Genomic DNA, 23,830 nt, shown 5'->3' on the forward strand with positions numbered 1-23,830 from the left:
AAACGACCCAGTTGAAATTCCTCTGTAGGGGCCTTCTTGGCCTCACCCCACGCAACATATTTTCGCCAAATGCGGTGATAATGTTTTGCGGTTACGTCTTTCCTGGCCTTGACCAGGGTAGGGATCTTCAGGATCCGGCGTTCAACCGCCATGCCGTCAAACGCAGCCGCGGTAAGTCTTGGAACAGACAAGGCCCTTGCTGGAGCAGGTCCTTTCTTAGAGGTAGAGGCCACGGTTCGTCCGTGAGCATCTCTTGAAGTTCCGGATACCAAGTCCTTCTTGGCCAATCCGGAACCACGAGTATAGTTCTTACTCCTCTCCTTCTTATGATTCTCAGTACTTTTGGTATGAGGGGCAGAGGAGGGAACACATACACTGACTGGTACACCCACGGTGTTACCAGAGCGTCCACCGCTATTGCCTGAGGGTCCCTTGACCTGGCGCAATATCTGTCTAGTTTTTTGTTTAGACGGGACGCCATTATGTCCACCTTTTGTTTTTCCCAACGGTTTACAATCAGGTGGAAGACTTCTGGGTGAAGTCCCCACTCTCCCGGGTGAAGGTCGTGTCTGCTGAGGAAGTCTGCTTCCCAGTTGTCCACTCCCGGAATGAACACTGCTGACAGTGCTATCACATGATTTTCCGCCCAGCGAAAATCCTTGCAGCTTCTGCCATTGCCCTCCTGCTTCTCGTGCCGCCCTGTCTGTTTACGTGGGCGACTGACGTGATGTTGTCCGATTGGATCAATACCGCCTGACCCTGAAGCAGGGGTTTCGCTTGACTTAGGGCATTGTAAATGGCCCTTAGTTCCAGAATGTTTATATGAAGAGATGTCTCCAGGCTTGACCATAAGCCCTGGAAATTCCTTCCCTGTGTGACTGCTCCCCAGCCTCGCAGGCTGGCATCCGTGGCCACCAGGACCCAGTCCCGAATGCCGAATCTGCGGCCCTCTAGAAGATGAGCACTCTGCAACCACCACAGGAGGGATACCCTTGTCCCTGGTGACAGGGTTATCCGCTGAAGCATCTGAAGATGCGACCCGGACCATTTGTCCAGAAGGTTCCACTGTGCGTGGAATCTGCCGAATGGGATTGCTTCGTAGGAAGCCACCATTTTTACCCAGAACCCTTGTGCATTGATGCACTGAGACTTGGTTCGGTTTTAGGAGGTTCCTGACTAGCTCGGATAACTCCCTGGCTTTCTCCTCCGGGAGAAGCACCTTCTTTCTGGACTATGTCCAGAATCATCCCTAGGAACAGAAGACAAGTCGTCGGAACCAGCTGCGATTTTGGAATATTGAAAATCCAATCGTGCTGCCGCAACACTACCTGATATAGTGCTACACCGATCTCCAACTGTTCCCTGGATCTTACCCTTATCAGGGAATCGTCCAAGTAAAGGATAACTAAAATTCCCTTCCTTCGAAGGAATATCATCATTTCGGTCATTACTTCAGTAAAGACCCGGGGTGCCGTGGACCATCCCTACGGCAGCGTCCGAACTGATACAGTTCTGTACCATAACCTGAAATACCCTTGGTGAGAAGGGTAAATTTTGACATGAAGGTAAGCCTCCTTGATGTCCTGAGACATCATGTAGTCCCCTTCTTCCAGGTTTGCAATCACTGCTCTGAGTGACTCAATTTTGAATTTGAACCTCTGTATGCAAGTGTTCAAAGATTTTAGATTTTAGATTTTAAAATCGGTCTCACCGAGCCGTCTGGCTTCGGTACCACAATAGTGTGGAATAATACCCCGTTCCCTGTTGCAGGAGGGGTACCTTGATTATCACCTGCTGGGAATACAGCTTGTGAATGGCTTCCAAAACTGCCTCCCTGTCAGCGGGAGACGTCGGTAAAACAGACTTTTGGAAACGGCGAGGGGAATACGTCTCGAATTCCAATTTGTACCCCTGAAATATTATCTGAAGGATCCAGGGGTCTACTTGCGAGTGAGCCCACTGCGCACTGAAATTCATTGAGAACGGGACCCCACCGTGCCTGAACTTGTAAAGCCCTAGCGTCATACTGAGGGCTTGGCAGCGGCGGAAAAGGGTTTCTGTTCCTTGGAACTGGCTGATCTCTGCAGCCATTTTCCTCTCCCTCTGTCACGAGCAGAAAAGAGGAACCCTTTTGTCCGCTTGCCAACCAGGACTGCGCCTGATAATACGGCGTCTTATTTTGAGAGGCGACCTGGGGTACATCCCCTCTTTTAAGGCAATACTTCCAAATGCCGTTTGGAATCCGCATCACCTGACCACTTTACTGGAATAATTGGACAACGCACTTATACTTGATGCCAGTCGGTAAATATTCCGCTGTGCATCCTGCATATATAGAAATGCATCTTTTAATTGCTCTATAGGCAATAATATACTGTCCTTATCTAGGATATCATATTTCCAGTCAGGGAATCCGACCACGCCAACCCAGCACTGCACATCCAGGCTGAGGCGATTGCTGGTCGCAGTATAACACCAGTATGTGTGTAAATACATTTTAGGATACGCTCCTGCTTTCTATCAGCAGGATCCTTAAGGGCGGCCATCTCAGGAGAGGGTAGAGCCCTTGTTTTTACAAGCGTGTGAGCGCTTTATCCACCCTAGGGGGTGTTTCCCAACGCACCCTAACCTCTGGCGGGAAAAGGTATACTGCCAATAACTTTTTAGAAAATATCAATTGTTATCGGGGGGAAACCCACGCATCATCACACACCTCATTTTATTTCTCAGATTCAGGAAAACTACAGGAAGTTTTTCCTCACCAAACATAATACCCCTTTTTTTTGGTGGTATTCATATTATCAGAAAAGTGTAAACTTTTTCCATTGCCTCAATCATGCAATGTGTGGCCCTATTGGAAATCACGGTTGTCTCTTCACCGTTGACACAGGAGTCAGTACCCCTGTCGGCGTCTGTATCTGAGGTAACGGGCGCTTTAGGGCCCCTGTATGAGACGTCTGGACATGCACAAGCTGAGTAGCCGGCTGTCTCATGTCAACCACTGTCTTTTATACAAAGCTGACACTGTCACGCAATTTCAACAGTACATCCACTCAGGTGTCGACCCCCTAGGGGGTGACAACACTATTTCAGACACTCTACTCCGTCTCCTCATCATTTTTCTCCTCATACATGTCGACACCAACGTACCGACACACAGCACACACACAGGGAATGCTCTGATAGAGGACAGGACCCCACTAGCCCTTTGGGGAGACAGAGGGAGAGTTTGCCAGCACACACCAGAGCGCTATATATATACAGGGATAACCTTATATAAGTGTTTTTCCCTTTATAGCTGCTGTATTGTTATATACTGCGCCTAATTTGTGCCCCCCTCTCTTTTTTAACCCCTTTCTGTAGTGTAGTGACTGCAGGGGAGAGCCAGGGAGCTTCCCTCCAACTGAGCTGTGAGGGAAAATGGCGCCAGTGTGCTGAGGAGATAGGCTCCGCCCCTTTCTCGGCGTCCTTATCATCCTTTTTCTGTATGTTTTGGCAGGGGTTAAATGCATCCATATAGCCCAGGAGTTATATGTGATGCATTTATTTTAGCCATATAAGGTTTTTTTATCGATTTATTGCGTCTCAGGGCGCTGCCCCCCCCAGCGCCCTGCACCCTCAGTGACCGGAGTGTGAAGTGTGCTGAGAGCAATGGCGCACAGCTGCGGTGCTGTGCGCTACCTTATCTGAAGACAGGATCGTCTTCTGCCGCCGATTTTTCCGGACCTCTTCGCTCTTCTGGCTCTGTAAGGGGGACGGCGGCGCGGCTCCGGTGACCCATCCAGGCTGAACCTGTGATCGTCCCTCTGGAGCTAATGTCCAGTAGCCTAAGAAGCCCAATCCACTCTGCACGCAGGTGAGTTCGCTTCTTCTCCCCTTAGTCCCTCGATGCAGTGAGCCTGTTGCCAGCAGGTCTCACTGAAAATAATAATCCTAAACTAAAACTTTCACAAAGAGCTCAGGAGAGCCCCTAGTGTGCACCCTTCTCGTCGGGCACAGAAATCTAACTGAGGCTTGGAGGAGGGTCATAGGGGGAGGAGCCAGTGCACACCAGGTGATCCTAAAGCTTTCTTTAGATGTGCCCAGTCTCCTGCGGAGCCGCTATTCCCCATGGTCCTTACGGAGTTCCCAGCATCCACTAGGACGTCAGAGAAATAAATTATAATAAAAAGAACATATAAAAAAAATTTTGTTTGTATATATGAGTATGTTTGGTCCTAAGATTGATGTACGTTCCTAATACCGGTATACATAAACAATTGGACACTAGACAACATATAAGTAGAGTGAAGAAATTGAATAGAATAGAAGAGATATTGATTAAAATGAATAAATAGTTGTGCAGTGTTCAGTAGAAACGCTTCTGCGGTTTACTCTACTGAAACACAGTTTTCTAGGAGTGTAAGTTTAGCTTCTGATTGATACTATGTACAGTTCCATGTATCACTTTGTGTCAATTGGAATTCAGAGTATAATTCGTTCCAGTCAGGCAGAAGTAGTCAATTCAGATACAGGTTTCAAAAAAATCACTCACCACTATACATCAATTTTGCTGGTGGTGTATGTGTCCAATGTAAGGGTCTTGTATTAGCGGGTCCAGGCGGGTGTCTGTCCGGCAGACAGAGTGAAAGCAGCGGCGGTATTCAGCGTTTGAAAGCATGTTACCGATCCGTAGCTCGGCGATCGACGCGTTTCGCCTGTATACCACAGGCTTCGTCAGGATCATTTTAATCGATATCTCTTCTATTCTATTCAATTTCTTTACTCTACTTATATGTTGTCTAGTGTCCAATTGTTTATGTATACCGGTATTAGGAACGTACATCAATCTTAGGACCAAACATACTCATATATACAAAAAAATTTTTTTTTATATGTTCTTTTTATTATAATTTATTTTTCTCTGACGTCCTAGTGGATGCTGGGTACTCCGTAAGGACCATGGGGTATAGACGGGCTCCGCAGGAGACTGGGCACTCTTAAAAGAAAGATTAGGTACTATATCTGGTGTGCACTGGCTCCTCCCTCTATGCCCCTCCTCCAGACCTCAGTTAGTATTTGTGCCCGGCCAGAGCTGGATGCACCCTAGGGGCTCTCCTGAGCTTCCTAGAAAAGAAAGCATTTGTTAGTTTTTTTATTTTCAGTGAGATCTGCTGGCAACAGACTCACTGCTACGTGGGACTGAGGGGAGAGAAGCCTGCTTGCAGCTAACTTGGGCTTCTAAGGCTACTGGACACCATTAGCTCCAGAGGGATCGAACACAGGCCCAGTCCTCGGTCGTCCGGTCCCGGAGCCGCGCTGCCGTCCCCCTTGCAGAGCCTGAAGAACGAAGAGAAGTTGAAAAACGGCGGCTGAAGACTCCGGTCTTCATTAAGGTAGCGCACAGCTGCAGTGCTCCCTTAGCACACCACACACTCCGGTCACTGATGGGTGCAGGGCGCTGGGGGGGGGGCGCCCTGGGCAGCAATTAAATTACCTTACTTGGCGAAAGCACATAATACAGTCTGATAAACTGTATATGTGCATTAGCCCCCGCCATTAAAGTACATAAAAGGACAGAAGCCCGCCGCTGAGGGGGCCGGGCCTTCTTCCTCAGCACACCGGCGCCATTTTCTCTTCACAGCTCAGCTGGAAGGAAGCTCCCCAGGCTCTCCCCTGCAGTATCCTGGTACACAAAGGGTAAAAAAGAGAGGGGGGGCACATAAATTTAGGCGCAAAACTGTGTATATAAGCTGTTATAGGGGAAAAATCACTCAGTATAGTGTACATCCCTGTATTATATAGCGCTGTGGTGTGTGCTGGCATACTCTCTCTCTGTCTCTCCAAAGGGCCTGGTGGGGGAACTGTCTTCAAATAGAGCATCCCCTGTGTGTGTGGTGTGTCGGTACGCGTGTGTCGACATGTCTGAGGTAAAAGGCTCCTCTAAGGAGGTGATAGAGCGGATATGTGTGTGGGAGGGTGTCTCCGTCGACAACGCCGACACCTGTTTGGATATGTGTAAGTGCTGAGGTCAAATTATTGCACAAAAGGTTAGGGAACAGAAAGGAAATCTACCCTGGTCTGTCCCTATGTCACAGAGTCCTTCAGAGTCTATCTATGCTCACTATCCAAAATAACAAAGTATCGACACAGAGTTTAACTCCACTGTCGACTACGATAATGCAAAGTTACAGCCAAGAGGGCTAAAAGATATTCAATATATGATTATTGGAATAAAAGATGATTTGCATATCACTGATGACTCATCTGTCCCTGACACGAGAGTACACATGTTAAGGGGAAGAATGCTGAGGTAAATTTCCCTCCTTTCATGAGGAAAAAGAGCGGGAATCTCCAGACAAGAGACGGCAGCTTCCCACAAGAGAATTCTCAGACTGTATCCTTTCCCCACTAGGGCCAGGATGTGTTGAGAATCTTCCCCTTGGGTGTCCTGTTTGCACTAGCTATTCTCAGGGATCCTGCAGATAGTGTGCACATTCTAGTATACTACCCAGACCGGCGATTGTGTTGGCATGGGTTTATAGCGCTGTGGCAGCGTGGACAGGTACCTTATCAGCAGAGATTGAGACCCTAGTATGCATATAAATATTTTAAGATGCTGTCTTAAGTGATAGATATATAATTATAAAAGCATGCCCAAAGGGACATGAGTATACTGGGTCCTAGAGACAAAAGCTATGTCGATTTCTGCTTGACGTGTCCTGTAGAATATACATTGGACAGATGATGCCGACATAAGAGGCATATGGAAGGCTGAGGATTGTGTGGAGAAAGGTTCTCGGGCCTGGTCTCCACAGCTATAGCTGGTAATTCTGATATTCTGCTTTATATTCCTGCACAGCCTAGGAAAGCACGACATTATTAAATGCAGCTTTTCGAATAAAGAAACAAGAAAGTCTGAGGTGCGTCCTTTCTTGTCAGAGCCGGGGGCAGAGGAAAGAAGCTGTACAACACAACTAGTCCCCAGGAACAGAAGTCCTCCCCGGCCTCTACAAAAATCCACCGCATGTCGCTGGGGCTCCACAGGCGGAGCTAGGCCCGGTGGGAACACGCCTTCGTAAGTTCAGCCACAAGTGGGTTCACTCCCTGTTAGATCCCTGGGCAATAGAAATTGTATCGCAGGGATACAGGCTGGACTGTGAGAAGATGCCCCCTCACCGAGGACCCAGCGGGCTTCCCCCCAAGAGAGGGAGCCAGTGTTAACTGCAATTTATAAATTGTATCTTCAACAGGTGGTGGTCAAGGGTCCCCTCCTTCAACAAGAGGGTGTTATTATTCGACCATGTTATAATCCCGAAACCAGACGGTTCGGTTAGACCCATATTGAATTAAAATCCCTGAACATATACCTGAAAAGGTTCAGGTTCAAGATGGAATCGCTAAGAGCGGTCATTGCAAGCCTGAAATGAATCGAGACATAAGGGATGCATACCTTCGTGTCCCCATTTATCCACCTCATCAGGCGTACCTCAGAATTGCGGTACGGGATTGTCATTACCAATTTCACCAAGGTAATGGCGGATATGATGGTGCTCCTGCGGAAGCAAGGTGTCACTATTATCACATACTTGGATGATCTCCTCATAAAAGCGAGATCAAGAGAGCAGTTACTGGACAGCGTATCACCTTCTCTGGAAGTGAAACGGCAACACGACTGGATTCTATATATTCCAAAGTCGCAGTTGGTTCCTACAGCTCATCTGCCTCGCCTAGGCATGATCCTAGACACAGACCAGAAGAGGGTTTATCTCCCGATAGAGAGAGCTCAGGAGCTCATGACACTGGTCAGGAATCTATTGAAAACCAAAACAGGTGTCAGTGCATCACTGCACTCGAGTCCTGGGAAGGATGATGGCATCATACGAGGCCATCCCCTTCGGCTGGTTCCATGCTCAATGGAACTTACTGGACAAGTGGTCCGGATCACATCTTCAGATGCATCGGTTAATCACCCTATCCCCCAGGGCCAGGGTGTCTGTCCTGTGGTGGCTGCGGAGTGCTCACCTTCTCGAGGGCCGCAGATTCGGCATTCAGGACTGGGTCCTGGTGACCACGGATGCAAGCCTCCGAGGGTGGGGGGCAGTTACACAGGGAAGAAATTTCCAAGGTTTGTGGTCAAGCCAACAGACTTGCCTTCACATCAATATCCTGGAACTAAGGGCCATATACAACGCCCTAAGTCAAGCGGAGTTCCTGCTTCGCGACCAACCGGTTTTGATCCAGTCAGACTGCAGGGGCTCATGTAAACCACCAGGGCGGCACAAGGAGCAGGGTGGCGAGGGTAGAAGCCACCAGAATTCTTCGCTGGGCGGAGAATCAAGTAAGCGCACTGTCAGCAGTGTTCATTCCGGGAGTGGACACGACCTCCACCCGGGAAAGTGGTGACTTCATCAGGAAGTCTTCACGCAGTTTTGCAAATTGATGGAAACTGCCTCAGGTGGACTACATGGCGTCCCACCTCAATAAAAAGATAAAAAAAGGTTTTACGCTGGGTCAAGGGACTCTCAGGCGATAGCTGTGGTCGCAGTAGTAACACCGTGGGTGTTCCAGTCGGTCTATATATTCCCTCCTCTTCCTCTCAGACCCAAGGGCTGAGAATTGTAATAAACAGAGGAGTGTGAACAATATTCTTTGCTCCGGATTGGCCAAGAAGGACTCGGTACCCGGAACTGCAAGAAATGCTCTCAGAGGACCCATGGCCTCTGCCTCTCAGTCAGAACATGTTGCAACAGGGACCCTGTCTGATCCAAGACTTACCGCGGCTGCGTTGGACGGCATGGCGGTTGAACGCCGGATCCTAGCGGAAAAGGGCATTCCGGATGCAGTTATTCCTACGCTGATAAAGGATAGGAAAGACGTGACAGCAAGACTTTTTCACTGTATATGGCGAAAATAGGTTGCTTGGTGTGTGGCCGGGAAGGCCCTACAGAGGAATATCAGGGGGGTCGATTCCTGCACTTCCTACAGTCAGGAGTGACTATGGGCCTAAAATTAGGATCCATAAAGGCCAAGATTTCGGCCCTATCCCTTTTTCTCTCAAAAAGAACTGGCTTCACTGCCTGAAGTTCGGACGTTTGTTACAGGGGTGCTGCATATTCAGCCCCTTTTGTGCCTCCAGTGGCACCTTGGGATCTTAACGTGTGTTGGATTCCTAAAATCCCACTGGTTTGAGCCACTTAAGACCGTGGAGCTAAAATATCTCACGTGGAAAGTGGTCATGCTTTTGGCCTTAGCTTGGACTAGGCGTGTGTCAGAATTGGCGGCTTTGTCATGTAAAAGCCCATATCTGATCTTCCATATGGAAAGGGCAGAATGGAGGACTCGTCCCCAATTTCTCCCTAAGGTGGTATCATCGTTTCATTTGAACCTGCCTATTGTGGTGCCTGCGGCTACTAGGGACTTGGAGGATTCCAAGTTGCTGGACGTAGTCCGGGCCCTGAAACTTTGTTTCCAGGACGGCTAGAGTCAGGAAAACTGACTCGCTATTTATCCTGCATGCACCCAACAAGCTGGGTGCACCTGCTTCAAAGCAGACTATTGCTCGCTGGATCTGTAGCACGATTCAGCTTGCACATTCTGCGGCTGGACTGCCGCATCCTAAATCAGTAAAAGCCCATTCCACGAGGAAGGTGGGCTCTTCTTGGGCGGCTGCCCGAGGGGTCTCGGCTTTACAACTTTGCCGAGCTGCTACTTGGTCGGGTTCAAACACTTTTGCAAAATTCTACAAGTTTGATACCCTGGCTGAGGAGGACCTTGAGTTTGCTCATTCGGTGCTGCAGAGTCATCCGCACTCTCCCGCCCGTTTGGGAGCTTTGGTATAATCCCCATGGTCCTTACGGAGTACCCAGCATCCACTAGGACGTCAGAGAAAATAAGAATTTACTCACCGGTAATTCTATTTCTCGTAGTCCGTAGTGGATGCTGGGAGCCCGTCCCAAGTGCGGACTCTCTGCAATACATGTATATAGTTATTGCTTAACTAAAGGGTTATTGTATGAGCCATCTGTTGAGAGAGGCTCAGTTATTGTTCATACTGTTAACTGGGTATAGTTATCACGAGTTGTACGGTGTGATTGGTGTGGCTGGTATGAGTCTTACCCGGGATTCCAAATCCTTTCCTAGTAATGTCAGCTCTTCCGGGCACAGTTTCCCTAACTGAGGTCTGGAGGAGGGGCATAGAGGGAGGAGCCAGTGCACACCAAATATAGTACCTAATCTTTCTTTTAAGAGTGCCCAGTCTCCTGCGGAGCCCGTCTATACCCCATGGTCCTTACGGAGTACCCAGCATCCACTACGGACTACGAGAAATAGAATTACCGGTGAGTAAATTCTTATTTTAACCCAATAAGAATTAGGGACTGTATTGTTCATTTGTACATTAATTTTTTCCTCCTTTTTTCATTTTTATATCGTATATTTAGATACTAATAATCTACAAACCATCGTATATTTGTATTATATGCCTAAGGATAATTTCTTCTTTTCAAAAAAATAAATATATATATTTTGTAAATTACTACCTGTATATTCACTTTTGTTTAAGAAGCGCTGGGAATAACCTTTTTTACACAAGTCAAATAGGGCCAGTGGAACCCTTAATTCTTTTTCCCTTAGCAGCTTTTTAAACATAAGGAGTTAGCGCAGCCCTCACAATACACCTTTCAGAACCAATAATATATATATATATATATATATATATATATACCAGCATATGCCATTGCGCTCTACAATTGGAATAATGGTTGTAGAGCAAAACTAGGTAATAACAGACAGACATAGAGGTAGGAAGGCCCTGCTCACAAGCTTACAATCTATAGGGAAATAGGTGTTGATACACAAGGATAGGTGCTACCTATTGCACACATGAATCGAACATACAGAGATGAGATGAATTACATACCAACCATGGCTTTATCTGTGTGGAGTTTGTATGTCCTCCGAGTGTTGGAGTTTGTATGTCCTCCGAGTGTTTGCATTGGGTTTCCTCCCACACTATGAAAGCCTACTGGTAGGTCAATTGGATATTTAAACTGTGAGCTCCAAAGGGTCCGGGACTGATATGAATGACATACATCCTCTGTACAGAACTGTGTAGAATTGGTGGTGCAATAACATTTCACATAACCCAACATCTGACGTGGCCAAAAGACACCTTATAATTACCAAACTATTGCGTGTGGGTGCACATGTGCCTGTGTATGATGCATAAATCATCGGTAACCGCATTACACGTTACTGACAGTGTGCCCAGCATCAGGACCTTCTCACTGACCTGTTCTGTCCTGCAGGAGAACCATCCTTTGAATCCAGGGAAGAATGTCAAGAAAGATCCTGGTGTACCGAACCTGTCCCACTTCAAAGAGCACACAAGAAGAGAAGCCGAGCAGAAGAAGAAAAGGGTGAGGATTGCGCCGTAGTGAGGGCCCTATTCAGACCTGATCGCTGTTCGAAATTGCACAGCGGGTGATTATAGAATGACTGCGCATGCGTATTCACCACAATGCGCAGGCGTGATGCCAAACAGTGGCAGAACGATGCGAAAATTTCGATCGCAAGGCGTTCGCAAGGTGCGTGACAGGAAGCGGGCGTTTGTGGGCGGTAACCGGCCGTTTTCTGGGAGTGTCAGGAAAAACGCAGGCGTTCCCAAGCGTTTTCAGGGAGGGTGTGTGATGTCAGCTCCGGCCCTGATCAGCCTGTCGGTATCGCACTGTAGGAGTAAGTCCTGGGCTGCGCAGACTGGAGAAATCATTTGATGGTGAGTGAGTTGCGAACGGATTTGCAGTTGGCCGCTGTCTGGCAAAGTTTTATGCTGGGCAACCACTATACACTATGGGGGTCATTCCGAGTTGTTCGCTCGTTATTTTTTTCTCGCAACGGAGCGATTAGTCGCTCATGCGCAATGTCCGCAGTGCGACTGCGCCAAGTAAATTTGCTATGCAGTTAGGTATTTTACTCACGGCATTACGAGGTTTTTTCTTCGTTCTGGTGATCGTAATGTGATTGACAGGAAGTGGGTGTTTCTGGGCGGAAACTGGCCGTTTTATGGGTGTGTGCGAAAAAACGCTGCCGTTTCTGGGAAAAACGCGGGAGTGGCTGGAGAAACGGGGGAGTGTCTGGGCGAACGCTGGGTGTGTTTGTGACGTCAAACCAGGAACGAAACTGACTGAACTGATCTCAGATGCCGAGTAAGTCTGGAGCTACTCAGAAACTGCTAAGAAGTGTCTATTCGCAATTCTGCTAATCTTTCGTTCGCAATTTTGATAAGCTAAGATTCACTCCCAGTAGGCGGCGGCTTAGCGTGTGCAAAGCTGCTAAAAGCAGCTTGCGAGCGAACAACTCGGAATGACCCCCTATATATGTCCGGCCTATCCGCCCGATATTGGTGGATAATTGTGCAGTATATGTGCGTGACCAGTCCGAAAGTATCGGTCGGTCAGGCATGCCGGATCGTCCAGCTGACCGACTGACCTATCCCCTGTTCCTTCACTGGTTAGGAACAGGGTAATGTCTCCTCCTCAGCGTAGGAACCCAGGTACCGTATGGCGATACACTAATATATACTATAAAATGCATCACTTACAGTTTGTACATACATTCCTATCATTCATTCACATCCTATAAAATAAAAGTCCAACTCTGCTCCTCACCTCTGTGGGGAGAATTCAAGTGTTTAGCGCCGGCGGCCATTGCTCTGTTCAGGCGCGCACAGCTGTCGGCGCTGACATTACTTAAAAACGGAGCTATTTATTCCAATATGCTCCCATGAATAAAACATCCACAGCGGGATGTAATAAAGTCCGAGATCGCTGGAGGTACGCTAATATATATATTTTTTTTATGGCAAGATGTTTTAGGGGGCGCAAAAAAGGTGTCAGAATGTTGTATTGTACATTTTGACTCCGGTAAAACGTTGTATAATCACAGTGCATCGTGGGTACAAAGCAACATGAAGGGGGTCTCACAGGGAAATTTCTGAGACAAACGTTATAATTTACTTCTAGTTAGAAAATAAACTATTACGGGGAAACCGTTAGCAAATGGAATTGATTGACAAGGCATGCTGGGAGTTTTAGTTCAGCAGCTACAGCAGGAGTGTAGGTTGCCTGACTTATTTAGTAAAATTGATTCCTGATCTTTTGTCACTGCAGGTGGAAGAGATGAGGGCGAAGCAAAAAGCCGCCAGGGAGAAGGAGATGACAAAGAGACGGAGCTTGGACACTTTTCAGAAGGACATCTTAAAGCGGCAGCGGGAGTTCGAGCAGAAGGTGCCTATCTTTTTGCATCCTTACCGGAGATAGCCTTTCAGGGTGTATCCAACGCAACAATTAAAGACCGCCACAGCTCATCAATATCGGGGTGTTACCTACTATGGTGGCCAGTGATATACATTATGTCTTATCAGGCCAGATATTGGCACAAGGAATACTCTTCATTGTTGTTTAAGGGATATGTGCAGAATTACCATTAAGAGTTCTTCAACTTCAGAAATATTCATCACTATAATTAGAGGACTCCCCGAAATAGCTAGTTTTAAATAAGGCTGATGTTGCCGCTGGTGATGGCAGCCTGGGAGAGCTTCCTACCCGTAGGGACCAAATCAATGAGTAGCAGGTTCCGGGCCCTGTGCTCACGAGGTATTACGCACGATATCTTCATGAAGCGCGCTCCCGATTCCTTTGCCATTCTATTAGAAATGGAAAATAATTTTTGCCTTAAAATAAGGATTTCTCCTTCAGGGTTCACAGTAGTCCACAGGATCTACCTTGGGTAATAGGTGGTGTCAGAGGAGCGGGCACTAAACGGCTAAAGCTTTTGAGCTCCCAGGATGCAACAGTCCAGCCTCCCTATAACCCCGTCTCCTGGGTCAGGGAATTCAGTTTATTGTTTGGTGCGACAGGAGACGGACCACTGTGATAACAAGGATTTACCCTACTTTTCAGTCTGGGGCTCTGCACTATAATCCGCGTTATCTCCCAGTGAGACGCACTTTAACACAGATGTTGAATTGAGTAGCAAGCAGTCACAGGCACGGGTTGTTAACCCGCGTTAAGCTTCTTCAGACAGCTGGCGGCTAGTTGAATGGACCCCACGATGTGTTTCATATCTTGAACCCGGTTTGTGATTGCAACCCTCTAATTACCGGTTCCAGATCACGTCTGCGATCACTGACAGATAATGATTTGCAAGTTTGTTTGCTGTAATCGCGGCCCTTTCGCAAAGTATTATTTAAGGTCATAATAGGAGTGCTGGCTGAGGGGCAATTATCTGACTGCTATATGGGGGTAGGAGGATTAACTGTTAACAGGAGCGTTCTAGTTCCCAGACTGGACTGTTGTACGCACATCCCATTGTGCATATGGTACCGGTGGACTCTAAGGGGTATATTTACTAAGTGGCGGGTTTTTAGAAGTGGAGCTGTTGCCCGTAGCAACCAATCGTTTGATTTTACGTTTGATTTTCTGGTATTCACTGCTGGTAAATAATGACGTATGTACGTACGTACGCAGGAGGCAGATCTGAGGAACCTGGAGAAGCACGATCAGCTGGAGAATGAGAGTTCTAGAAAAGCCTATTACCGGGAATTTAAAAAGGTCAGTAAACCACAGACTGCACTACCTGGCCACATTCCATATTCATGTATGCAATGTTCTAAATCCAAGTGGCTCTCCTTAGTAACTTTAATTGCCCTATGTAAGGTTAGACTAGGCCTTTACACATTGAAGGCAGACATTTTGGGGGCTCAACGGATATCCAGCCTATTGATTCACTAGGAACCAGTAACATTACAGAGTGTTAAGGCCTGTACACACTGGCCGATATATCAGCCGTTCTCTTGAACGGCCGATATATCGCGGGTCCGTCGGCCAGTGTGTACGGCCGATACGTCTGTGAACTCCGTCGTTCACAGACGTATCGCGTCGGTCCCGCAGCACAGCCGACGGCCAATATATCTAACGATATATTGGCGCGTCGCTGTGTGTGTACGGCGGTCGGCCGACCGCCCGTACACATGCTGCGGCCGTGATTGACAGCTGAACTGGGCGGGCGTGTGTACACGCCCGCCCAGTTCATGACGTCAGTCCCCGACGGATCGGGTGGTGTGTATGCACAGCACACTGCCCGATCCGTCTATAGATATATCTACCAGTGTGTACCCACCTTGAATGTCCTTTCTAGCATTCTGCACCCGTCACAAATTCTGCTACTTAATCACCTGGGCACTGATTTCATGTGCAGAGGACCTGCTTACAAGACTATGGGGCAGATGTATTAACCTGGAGAAGGCATAAGGAAGTGATAAACCAGTGATATGTGCAAGGTGATAAAGACACCAGCCAATCAGCTCCAATATGTAAATTAACAGTTAGGATCTGATTGGCTGGTGCCTTTATCACCTTGCACATATCACTGGTTTATCACTTCCTTATGCCTTCTCCAGGTTAATACATCGGCCCCTATATTTGGTATTTATATTACTGTAGTATAGTACCTATTCCTCTGATATACACAACGGTATCCGTTCACATGGTCGACCATGTTATGGTCGACAGTCATTAGGTCGACCACTATTGGTCGACATTGACATGGTCGACATGGACACATGGTCGACACATTAAAATGGTCGACACATGAAAAGGTCGACATGAGTTTTTTAACTTTTTTTTCTTTTGGGGAACTTTTCCATAATTTACGATCCACATGGACTACGATTGGAACGGTAAAGTGTGCCGAGCGAAGCGGTAGCGGAGCGAAGGCACCATGCCCGAAGCATGGCGAGCCATGCGAGGGGACGCGGTGCACTAATTGGGGTTCCCAGTCACTACTCACTTTACGCAAAAAACGACACCCAAAAAAGTTAAAAAAACTCATGTCGACCTTTTCATATGTCGACCTTTCATGTGTCGACCATTTTCATGTGTCGACCATGTGTCCATGACGACCATGTCAATGTCGACCAATAGTGGTCGACCTAATGACTGTCGACCATAACATGGTCGACCATTCATACCGGAAACAGAGAGCAATGGTGGGCCTGGGTGAAGGGAGAGGTGTACCCACCTCCTTGGTGCCCCTGCCCAGTATATTACTACATTGCTAGAGCTCTGCAGACATGCCTCATCCTAACATTGCCTTTCCTCTGTTTCAATAGGTGGTAGATGCTGCTGATGTTATTCTGGAAGTGTTGGATGCCAGGGACCCGCTGGGTTGTCGCTGCCCTCAGGTGGAGCAGGCTGTGGTGCAAAGTGGCACAAACAAAAAGCTAGTTCTGGTCCTTAATAAAATAGGTATTTACTAAATGTCTCTTCGGCTCAGTGAAACGATGGCACTTTGTCCCAGGTGTGGTTCTCGCTGCCGTGGAGGATATTACACGGTGCTGATTCTAGTGATCTGACTTGTATAATAGGGTAACTGTGCCTAAGCATATAGTCTCCCGGATATTTTATTCTCTCTCGGCAAGGCGTCAGTCTGCGAGCACAGATTTAGAGGTGTGATTGGGACATATCGTAGCTTAACTCTAAATTGCATTGTGTCACTAAAGCCGGTGTTTCAGGGCTATGTGCAGTAATAGGCAGGATTTCTCCTGCACGCAAAAATAAAATTGCAATTGCATCCCATACGTTGCAACACGGTTTGTCCAGGACGCAACTGCACCATTTAGCTGGATTACCTCCTAACTCTAAATGAGGCCTATTGCGTTCACCCAATCTGTCTGTGTGTCCTGGCGCGCTCCGTAAATAGTCTGCTTCTATCGCAGTGTTCCAAAAGATGGTCCATTGTTGCAGTTTCAATTGGTGCAAAGTAGCGCTCACCCGCACCTCATGCAAGGAACGTATTTTTGTTTTCTTTTAAGGGTTTTATTTTAATTTAGGGTCAATATTATGGCATTGGTAATATGTCTTGCCTGCACTTAATTGATCATAGTATGTTTTATTTAGATCTGGTGTCCAAACCCATAGTGGAGAAATGGCTGAAGTATTTGCGGAACGAGTTCCCGACTGTGGCTTTCAAGGCGTCGACACAGCAGCAAAATAAGAACTTGGTACTGAGGCTTCCTATAATGGCTTTAGAAGGGAGGGTCTTAGTATGGGGCGGAGGGGGTATTGGGCACCACATAAAGCTATATCCCTACATATCAGACACTGGTCTGTAGAACATCATCACGTCTGAAGAACACATTATTTTGCCTTGGGTTAAGCCACATGGATAGTCGAGGTGTAGGCCGGCCCTTATTGCATTGACCCGCTCGACCTTTCCTGATGGTAAATCATAGGTGTAGTTGTATATAGGTTCTGTGTTCCTCCGTTGTCATTTGCAATGAGTTTTTGTTATAGTAACATCTTAGCAACAAATAAAGTTCTCCTACAGCGTAATCTATTGACCAGACAGAATGTAATATTTGTTGCCCTTGGATATGACAATATCTGCTTTTAAAGTAAAATTAACTCCAATGAACAGACCTGGGATTATCTTTTGTTGTATCCAAGGATGAAAAGATATGCAAATCTGCATGGAGAATTTAAATTAGAATAAAAATTACAAACTTTCGCCTTTACCCTATGCAACCGCTGGAGACACGTAGCTTAGCGACGGTACCATAGCAACTCCCAAGATTAATATTCTATCCCTTAACAGTTCAGTATTGGCAATAATGGACATTCCTTAATAGGGTAATAGTGAGGGTAAAAGCTGTTGGATCAAAGAGGGGACTACCTGAGGGACAACAAATATCGCCATATGCCGTTAGCCAAATTTAGAGTGCTTTCTGACCTATCTACTTCTGAGCTGGAGATTTCACAGTATCATATCAGTTTGAAACGTTAGTAGTCAGACCTCTCCCATCCCCTTCCCTTAGTCACTACAATATAACTAGATAGACAGCACATGTTGTATATATATCCGAACACTTAATCCTCAGTGCAACATTGATGCTGGGAATTCTAAATCTTTCTTTTTGTGCATATGGCATCGTACACACGGGCTGTGAAAAACAACGCTAGGCAAAATCTCGTGGTTTGTCCACTTTTGTTAACAGAATAATGAAATGTGTTCTGAATATATACGTAATGAGCACCCCTATAGGGCTGTGTTACATCGTACAGAATGCTATAGACTGTGAACACAGCAGCCAGTATTGGAAATCAGAGTAATACAGAGCAAAGTAAATCTAAGAGAAGTTAAACTTTTCCATTGTCATTTTGGAGCCCTTGCCCTACTATTTCGGAATGGCCGGGAGGCTCCCGAAAATTGGGTGTCGCTCCCGGCTGCTGGGAAAAGTGGGTAAGTCTCCCGAGCTGGCCGCCATCCCCCCGCAGCTGCCCACTTACAAGGAAAAAGTGGTTCTGCAGATTACGCAATTTACGCTGAATCGTGTTATAGTAAAATCTGATTGTTTACCAGTAAATACGTTTTCCATATTAAGTCGTAGCATAAAGCATGTGATTTATTATTTTTTTGAGTCAGCCACTAGGGGACACTGGAACATGCTGACAGTGGGGTATAGACGGGTGGCTATTGGGAGCCTGGCACTTTAATTTTTAAAGAAGTGTGAAAGCTCCTCCCCCTCTATCCTCCATCAGCCCCCAGTTTTAGAATTATTACTTATTTTGTCCGTCTTTGTTACAGCAACAGAGCAGAGTCCCGGTCACACAGGCGTCTGAGGATCTGCTTAGCTCCGGAGCCTGTGTTGGGGCTGATTGTCTAATGAAACTGCTGGGGAACTACTGCAGAAATCAGGACATCAAGACCTCTATAACGGTTGGGATTGTTGGTGCGGTTTGTTGTGCTCTATAATCCTTTTATGAGAATGTAGCTTCGGGGGGAACTTTTATTGACCAGTAAAGCAGAAGACGGGGCCCCTGTTGCGTGGGGATCCTGTGGGGAGAGGGTTCGCTAATGTGTTATTGGTGACTGAGCCGGGTTTATCGGTGCTTTCTAGCATACAAATTTAGAGGATATCTCTGGTATCCTTTCTAAAAACCTAATCTGTGTATATAGCAAACAATTACTGCCCTAACACCTTATGTAGTATGAGTGATAAAATGCAGGGATTTTGCACGTAAAAATTGCAGTGTTTAATCCCTGTACTATGCTGAATTTATGTGATTCCTGATCTCGCACGCTCTGCATTTTTTTAGCTGCCAAAGTAATATTTTATTCTTTCAATGAAATGCGGACAGGATACTGACAGTAAAAATCCTGCCGGTACGTACAAGGGTTTGGGATAGAGGAGGGTTAGTTTGCGGTGGTAGGGCAGCGCCGGATTAAGGGGGGGCCCAGTGGGGTAAGTACCCTGGGCCCCCTATCTCAAGGGCCCCCCTATCTCAAGGGCCCCCCGAATCTGCCTTCCCACATACATCTAATGTGTTCCATCTACAAAGTTAACTACAGATCTGTCTGATGGAAGAGTTTATAATACAGACATAAGCCCAACTCTGGGGGTCATTCTGAGTTGATCGTAGCACAGCTACGATCATCTTCCCTGACATGCGGGGGGACGCCCAGCACAGGGCTAGTCCGCCCCGCATGTCAGTCCGGCCCTTCCCCGCAGAAGTGCAAAGGCATCGCACAGCGGCGATGCCTTTGCACTTCTAGAGTAGCTCCCAACCTGCGCAGCTTTAGCGTGCTGGCCGGGAGCTACTCATCGCTCCCTGTCCCGCAGCGGCTGCGTGTGACGTCACGCAGCCGCTGCGGCACGCCCCCCGTTCGGTCCGGCCAGGTCTGCGTTGGCCAGACCGCACCCACGAAACGGCGCCGATCCGCCCCCTCCCGCCCAACAACCACCTTTGCCTGTCAATTAGGCAGGGGCGATCGCAGCCCTGCTAGGGCCTTCGGCCGTCTGGCATGCGCCGGCGCACTACGGCGCATGCGCAGTAGGGACCCGTTCGCTCGGCTGCATTAAAAAGCAGCGAGTGAACGGGTCAGAATGACCCCCCTATCTCTGAAGCTGTCCTCTCTCTTTTCAATCTAGTCACTGGTAATCTCTGAATCGGTGATAACCGCAGTGATTTGGCTGTGCTATAATGATGTATGAGCAGGACGACATGCAGGCCCTCCGAGAGTTATAGCAGATAAAAAGCTGTTCTGTATGTGCCTCAGGAGGTGCGTTATGCAGGTGACCGCCAGCAGTAGCGGCGGGTTCTCAGCTATCATGAAAATTGGAACCAGTAACATCACTACAGCGGCCTGTGACTAATTGTACACCACCTGAATGGATTGGCTATGTTCTCTTCCATATTGTTTGAGTACATGAAATGTTTACCGCCACGTTATCTAGGCACCAGGTGCACTTTACGCTATACATTATACACAGGATCACCCCTTCAGATTTAAAGTTCTGTTTTCCTAATGTTTTGCAGGTTTTCCTAATGTAGGAAAGAGCAGTTTAATCAACAGCCTGAAGAGGGCGCGTGCGTGCAGTGTGGGAGCAACACCTGGGGTAACCAAGTAAGCCGTGAATAAAGTGAAATAGCGCACAGGTTCTCAAACTTAGTCCTCGGGACCCCAAACAGTCCACGTTTTCCAGGTCTCCTCACACAATTGCAAGAGATAATTAGCTTCACTTGTGGATACTTTAATATGTGTCATGAGTAATGTGTGCACCTGTGCCCCCTGCTGGTTGACCTGGGAAATGTGTCAGTGAGTAATGACTACACCTGTGCCCCCTGCTGGGTGACCTGGGAAATGTGTCAGTGAGTAATGTCTACACCTGTGCCCCTGCTGGGTGACCTGGGAAATGTGTCAGTGAGTAATGACTACACCTGTGCCCCTGCTGGGTGACCTGGGAAATGTGTCAGTGAGTAATGACTACACCTGTGCCCCTGCTGGGTGACCTGGGAAATGTGTCAGTGAGTAATGACTACACCTGTGCCCCTGCTGGGTGACCTGGGAAATGTGTCAGTGAGTAATGACTACACCTGTGCCCCCTGCTCGGTGACCTGAGAAATGTGTCAGTGAGTAATGACTACACCTGTGCCCCTGCTGGGTGACCTGGGAAAGGTGTCAGTGGGTAATGACTATACCTGTGCCCCCTGCTGGGTGACCTGGGAAATGTGTCAATGAGTAATGACTACACCTGTGCCCCTGCTGGGTGACCTGGGAAATGTGTCAGTGAGTAATGACTAAACCTGTGCCCCCTGCTGGGTGACCTGGGAAATGTGTCAGTGAGTAATGACTACACCTGTGCCCCTGCTGGGTGACCTGGGAAATGTGTAAGTGAGTAATGACTACACCTGTGCCCCCTGCTGGGTGACCTGGGAAATGTGTCCGTGAGTAATGACTACACCTGTGGTCCTGCTGGGTGACCTGGGAAATATGTCATTGAGTAATGACTACACCTGTGCCCCTGCTGGGTGGAGCTGTTTGGGGTCCTGAGGACTGAGCTTGTGAACCACTGAACTAGTGCTTCATTCTACTCTCTGTAATATAAGAGCACTCCGTCCATGTTTACCCTATAAATAACATTATCATGCTTCACACCCAGATGTCTGCAAGAGGTTCACCTGGACAAACACATTAAGCTTCTGGACTGTCCTGGTATCGTGATGGCCACATCCACATCCGATGCCGCCATGATCCTGCGGAACTGTGTGAAAATTGAGCAGCTGTTGGACCCGGTGGGGCCGGTGGAAGCCATCCTAAGACGCTGCAATAAAGATCAGGTATAACGCTAGACCCCACATAGTCTAAGTAGAAATCTGTATTACACCAGCATTTATGTCACTGCACCAGAAAGTAAATAGATTTAGGTACCGTTCCCTTCTACGGCGACAATGGCTCTGCGTCTCTCGGTTACTGTGTCCACGTTCATATGATAACCTGTACTGGAGACCTCAATGCCTCATCTGTTCTAGAGAACACTCTGTGCGCTGTCCCTCTCTATCGGTCTGGGCACTAGGACCCTGAGCCGCCAGAGGCGCGACCTCTGACCTGCCAAGAACACTACTGCACCAGCTCTGCGCTCGTCTCCCTCTTCTCTCCGTCCGGCTGGGTGAAGGACGTGCTCCAGCGTGCCCCTACATAACGGAGACCGTCTGCCACGTATAGAGACCCCAGAATACCACTGTGTCACCACACGCTGTATAATATATACATCCCGCTACCACCACTGTTGTGTGTGCACCACAGGCACCGCCATTAACCCTATATGCTCCTGTCTGCAACGGGATATCCTGCATCCTGTACCTGCTGCATACTGCGTTAGCGCTGTATTACTCTGCTATCTATGGGTTAGTAAACAGTTCCCAGGTAACGTATACCTGCCGCGTGTACTGACCTCCCTCGTACACCGCTGGCACATACTGCCATTGTAGGATCTGACGATAACACTGTGATTGGGATCCTGCAGATCATGCAACACTACAAGGTGACGGATTTCCGGGACACCTTGGAGTTCCTGGCTATGCTGGCGAAGAGGCAGGGGAAGCTGAAGAAAGGGGGCACGCCAGACCATGAAAAGGCCGCTAAGTCTATTTTAACAGACTGGGTCAGGTAAGAGTCTCATAGGTTTGTTCCTTTTAAAAAACAAATCCAAAAAAACCTGCACCCGTATGGCAGATATTGGGGTACAGATTTCATCCACTATTTCAGTGTCACCTACGTTGTCATAGGCCACGTTTCTGTACAATCCGAGTGACTGACGCACTAAAGAACGATTTCCGAGATGGAGGCAGTGGGGGTCATTCCGACCCGATCGCTTGCTGCAGTTTGTCGCAGCGCAGTGATCGGGTCAGAACTGCGCATGCGGCGCATGGCAGCTTACGTTACCTAGCGATCGCCTCTGAGACAGAGGCGGTCGCTAGGTGGGAGGGGGCTGAGCGGCGGCGATAATCCGCCGTTTAGGGGGAGCGGTCCGGCCAACGCAGGCGTGGCTGGACCGTTGGGGGGGCAGGCCGCTGCGGCCAGCGGGAGCGACGAACAACTCCCGGCCAGCTGCAGGAGCTGCGCTGGCCGGGAGTTACTCCTCAAATACAAAGGGCTATGCATTTGTATTTGAGCAGGGGGGGGGGGGGGGCGGCACTGACATGCGGGGCGGCCTAGCCCTGTGCTGGGCGTCCCCCCGCATGTCTGAGTTAACGATCGTTGCTGTGCTAAATTTAGCACAGCTACGATCAACTCGGAATGACCCCCAGTGTGTGTTAATGTGCTAATGTTACAGGAGGTATCTTATATAAGTAGATTGAAAACCCTGGGCCATGGCACCCCCCCGTTTTGTAGAATGGTTCCCGTCACCACCCCAGTCATACAGCTTGGGGACGCTGCGAGCGTCGACACAGGATATATAATGCATATGCGCAGTCCATCCTCCAATGGAGTTGTGTGCAAACTGTCGGGTCTGCGTACCGCTTTGAGTCCAGTCCAGATCCATTTTTTTTTAAATGTTTTAACCCTGTTTTTGACTGTGGAATTTACATGACTTTTAGAATTGTTGTGCTTAAATATGATATACTTTTTTTTTTTTTTAAAGTACATTTTTATTAGGAGATTCACATTATAATTCACAGTATAAGATCATGCATCAGGATGCTTACCAAATCTTCAGTAGAACACAGTGTGTGTGACCTGGTAATAACTATGTATACAATCATATGAATCATTTTTGGGGAAAATAAGAGTGTCCCCTAGGATAGTAGCGTGGACTACCACTAACTAGGACAGAGAAGAGAAAAGGAGGAAAAAGAAAAGAGAACACAGAAGTGAACACAGAAATAGAGAGAGAGAGGAGAGAGGTCCGATAAATATTATATACTTTTTATTAGTTATATCTTTTTCTTTTCCTTTTTTTAAATCTTTTTATTGAAATGTTTTCGATACATATTGCGTTACACATTCC

The 23,830-nt window shown here is 47.7% G+C and overlaps 1 protein-coding gene across 1 annotated transcript in view; it reads left to right on the forward strand.

The window, feature by feature from the left end:
- GNL3L (G protein nucleolar 3 like) overlaps positions 1 to 23,830 on the forward strand; it is a 37,636-nt gene that overhangs the window by 5,102 nt on the left and 8,704 nt on the right. The window contains exons 3-11 of the mRNA XM_063936043.1: positions 11,289 to 11,399; positions 13,149 to 13,265; positions 14,508 to 14,591; positions 16,151 to 16,286; positions 16,938 to 17,041; positions 18,625 to 18,769; positions 20,358 to 20,445; positions 21,482 to 21,659; positions 22,346 to 22,488. Of these exons, the coding sequence (XP_063792113.1) occupies positions 11,289 to 11,399; positions 13,149 to 13,265; positions 14,508 to 14,591; positions 16,151 to 16,286; positions 16,938 to 17,041; positions 18,625 to 18,769; positions 20,358 to 20,445; positions 21,482 to 21,659; positions 22,346 to 22,488 (1,106 nt within the window). The remainder of the gene's footprint in view (positions 1 to 11,288; positions 11,400 to 13,148; positions 13,266 to 14,507; positions 14,592 to 16,150; positions 16,287 to 16,937; positions 17,042 to 18,624; positions 18,770 to 20,357; positions 20,446 to 21,481; positions 21,660 to 22,345; positions 22,489 to 23,830) is intronic.

Source organism: Pseudophryne corroboree, chromosome 8 (assembly GCF_028390025.1).
Source record: "Pseudophryne corroboree isolate aPseCor3 chromosome 8, aPseCor3.hap2, whole genome shotgun sequence".
NCBI lineage: Eukaryota > Metazoa > Chordata > Amphibia > Anura > Myobatrachidae > Pseudophryne > Pseudophryne corroboree.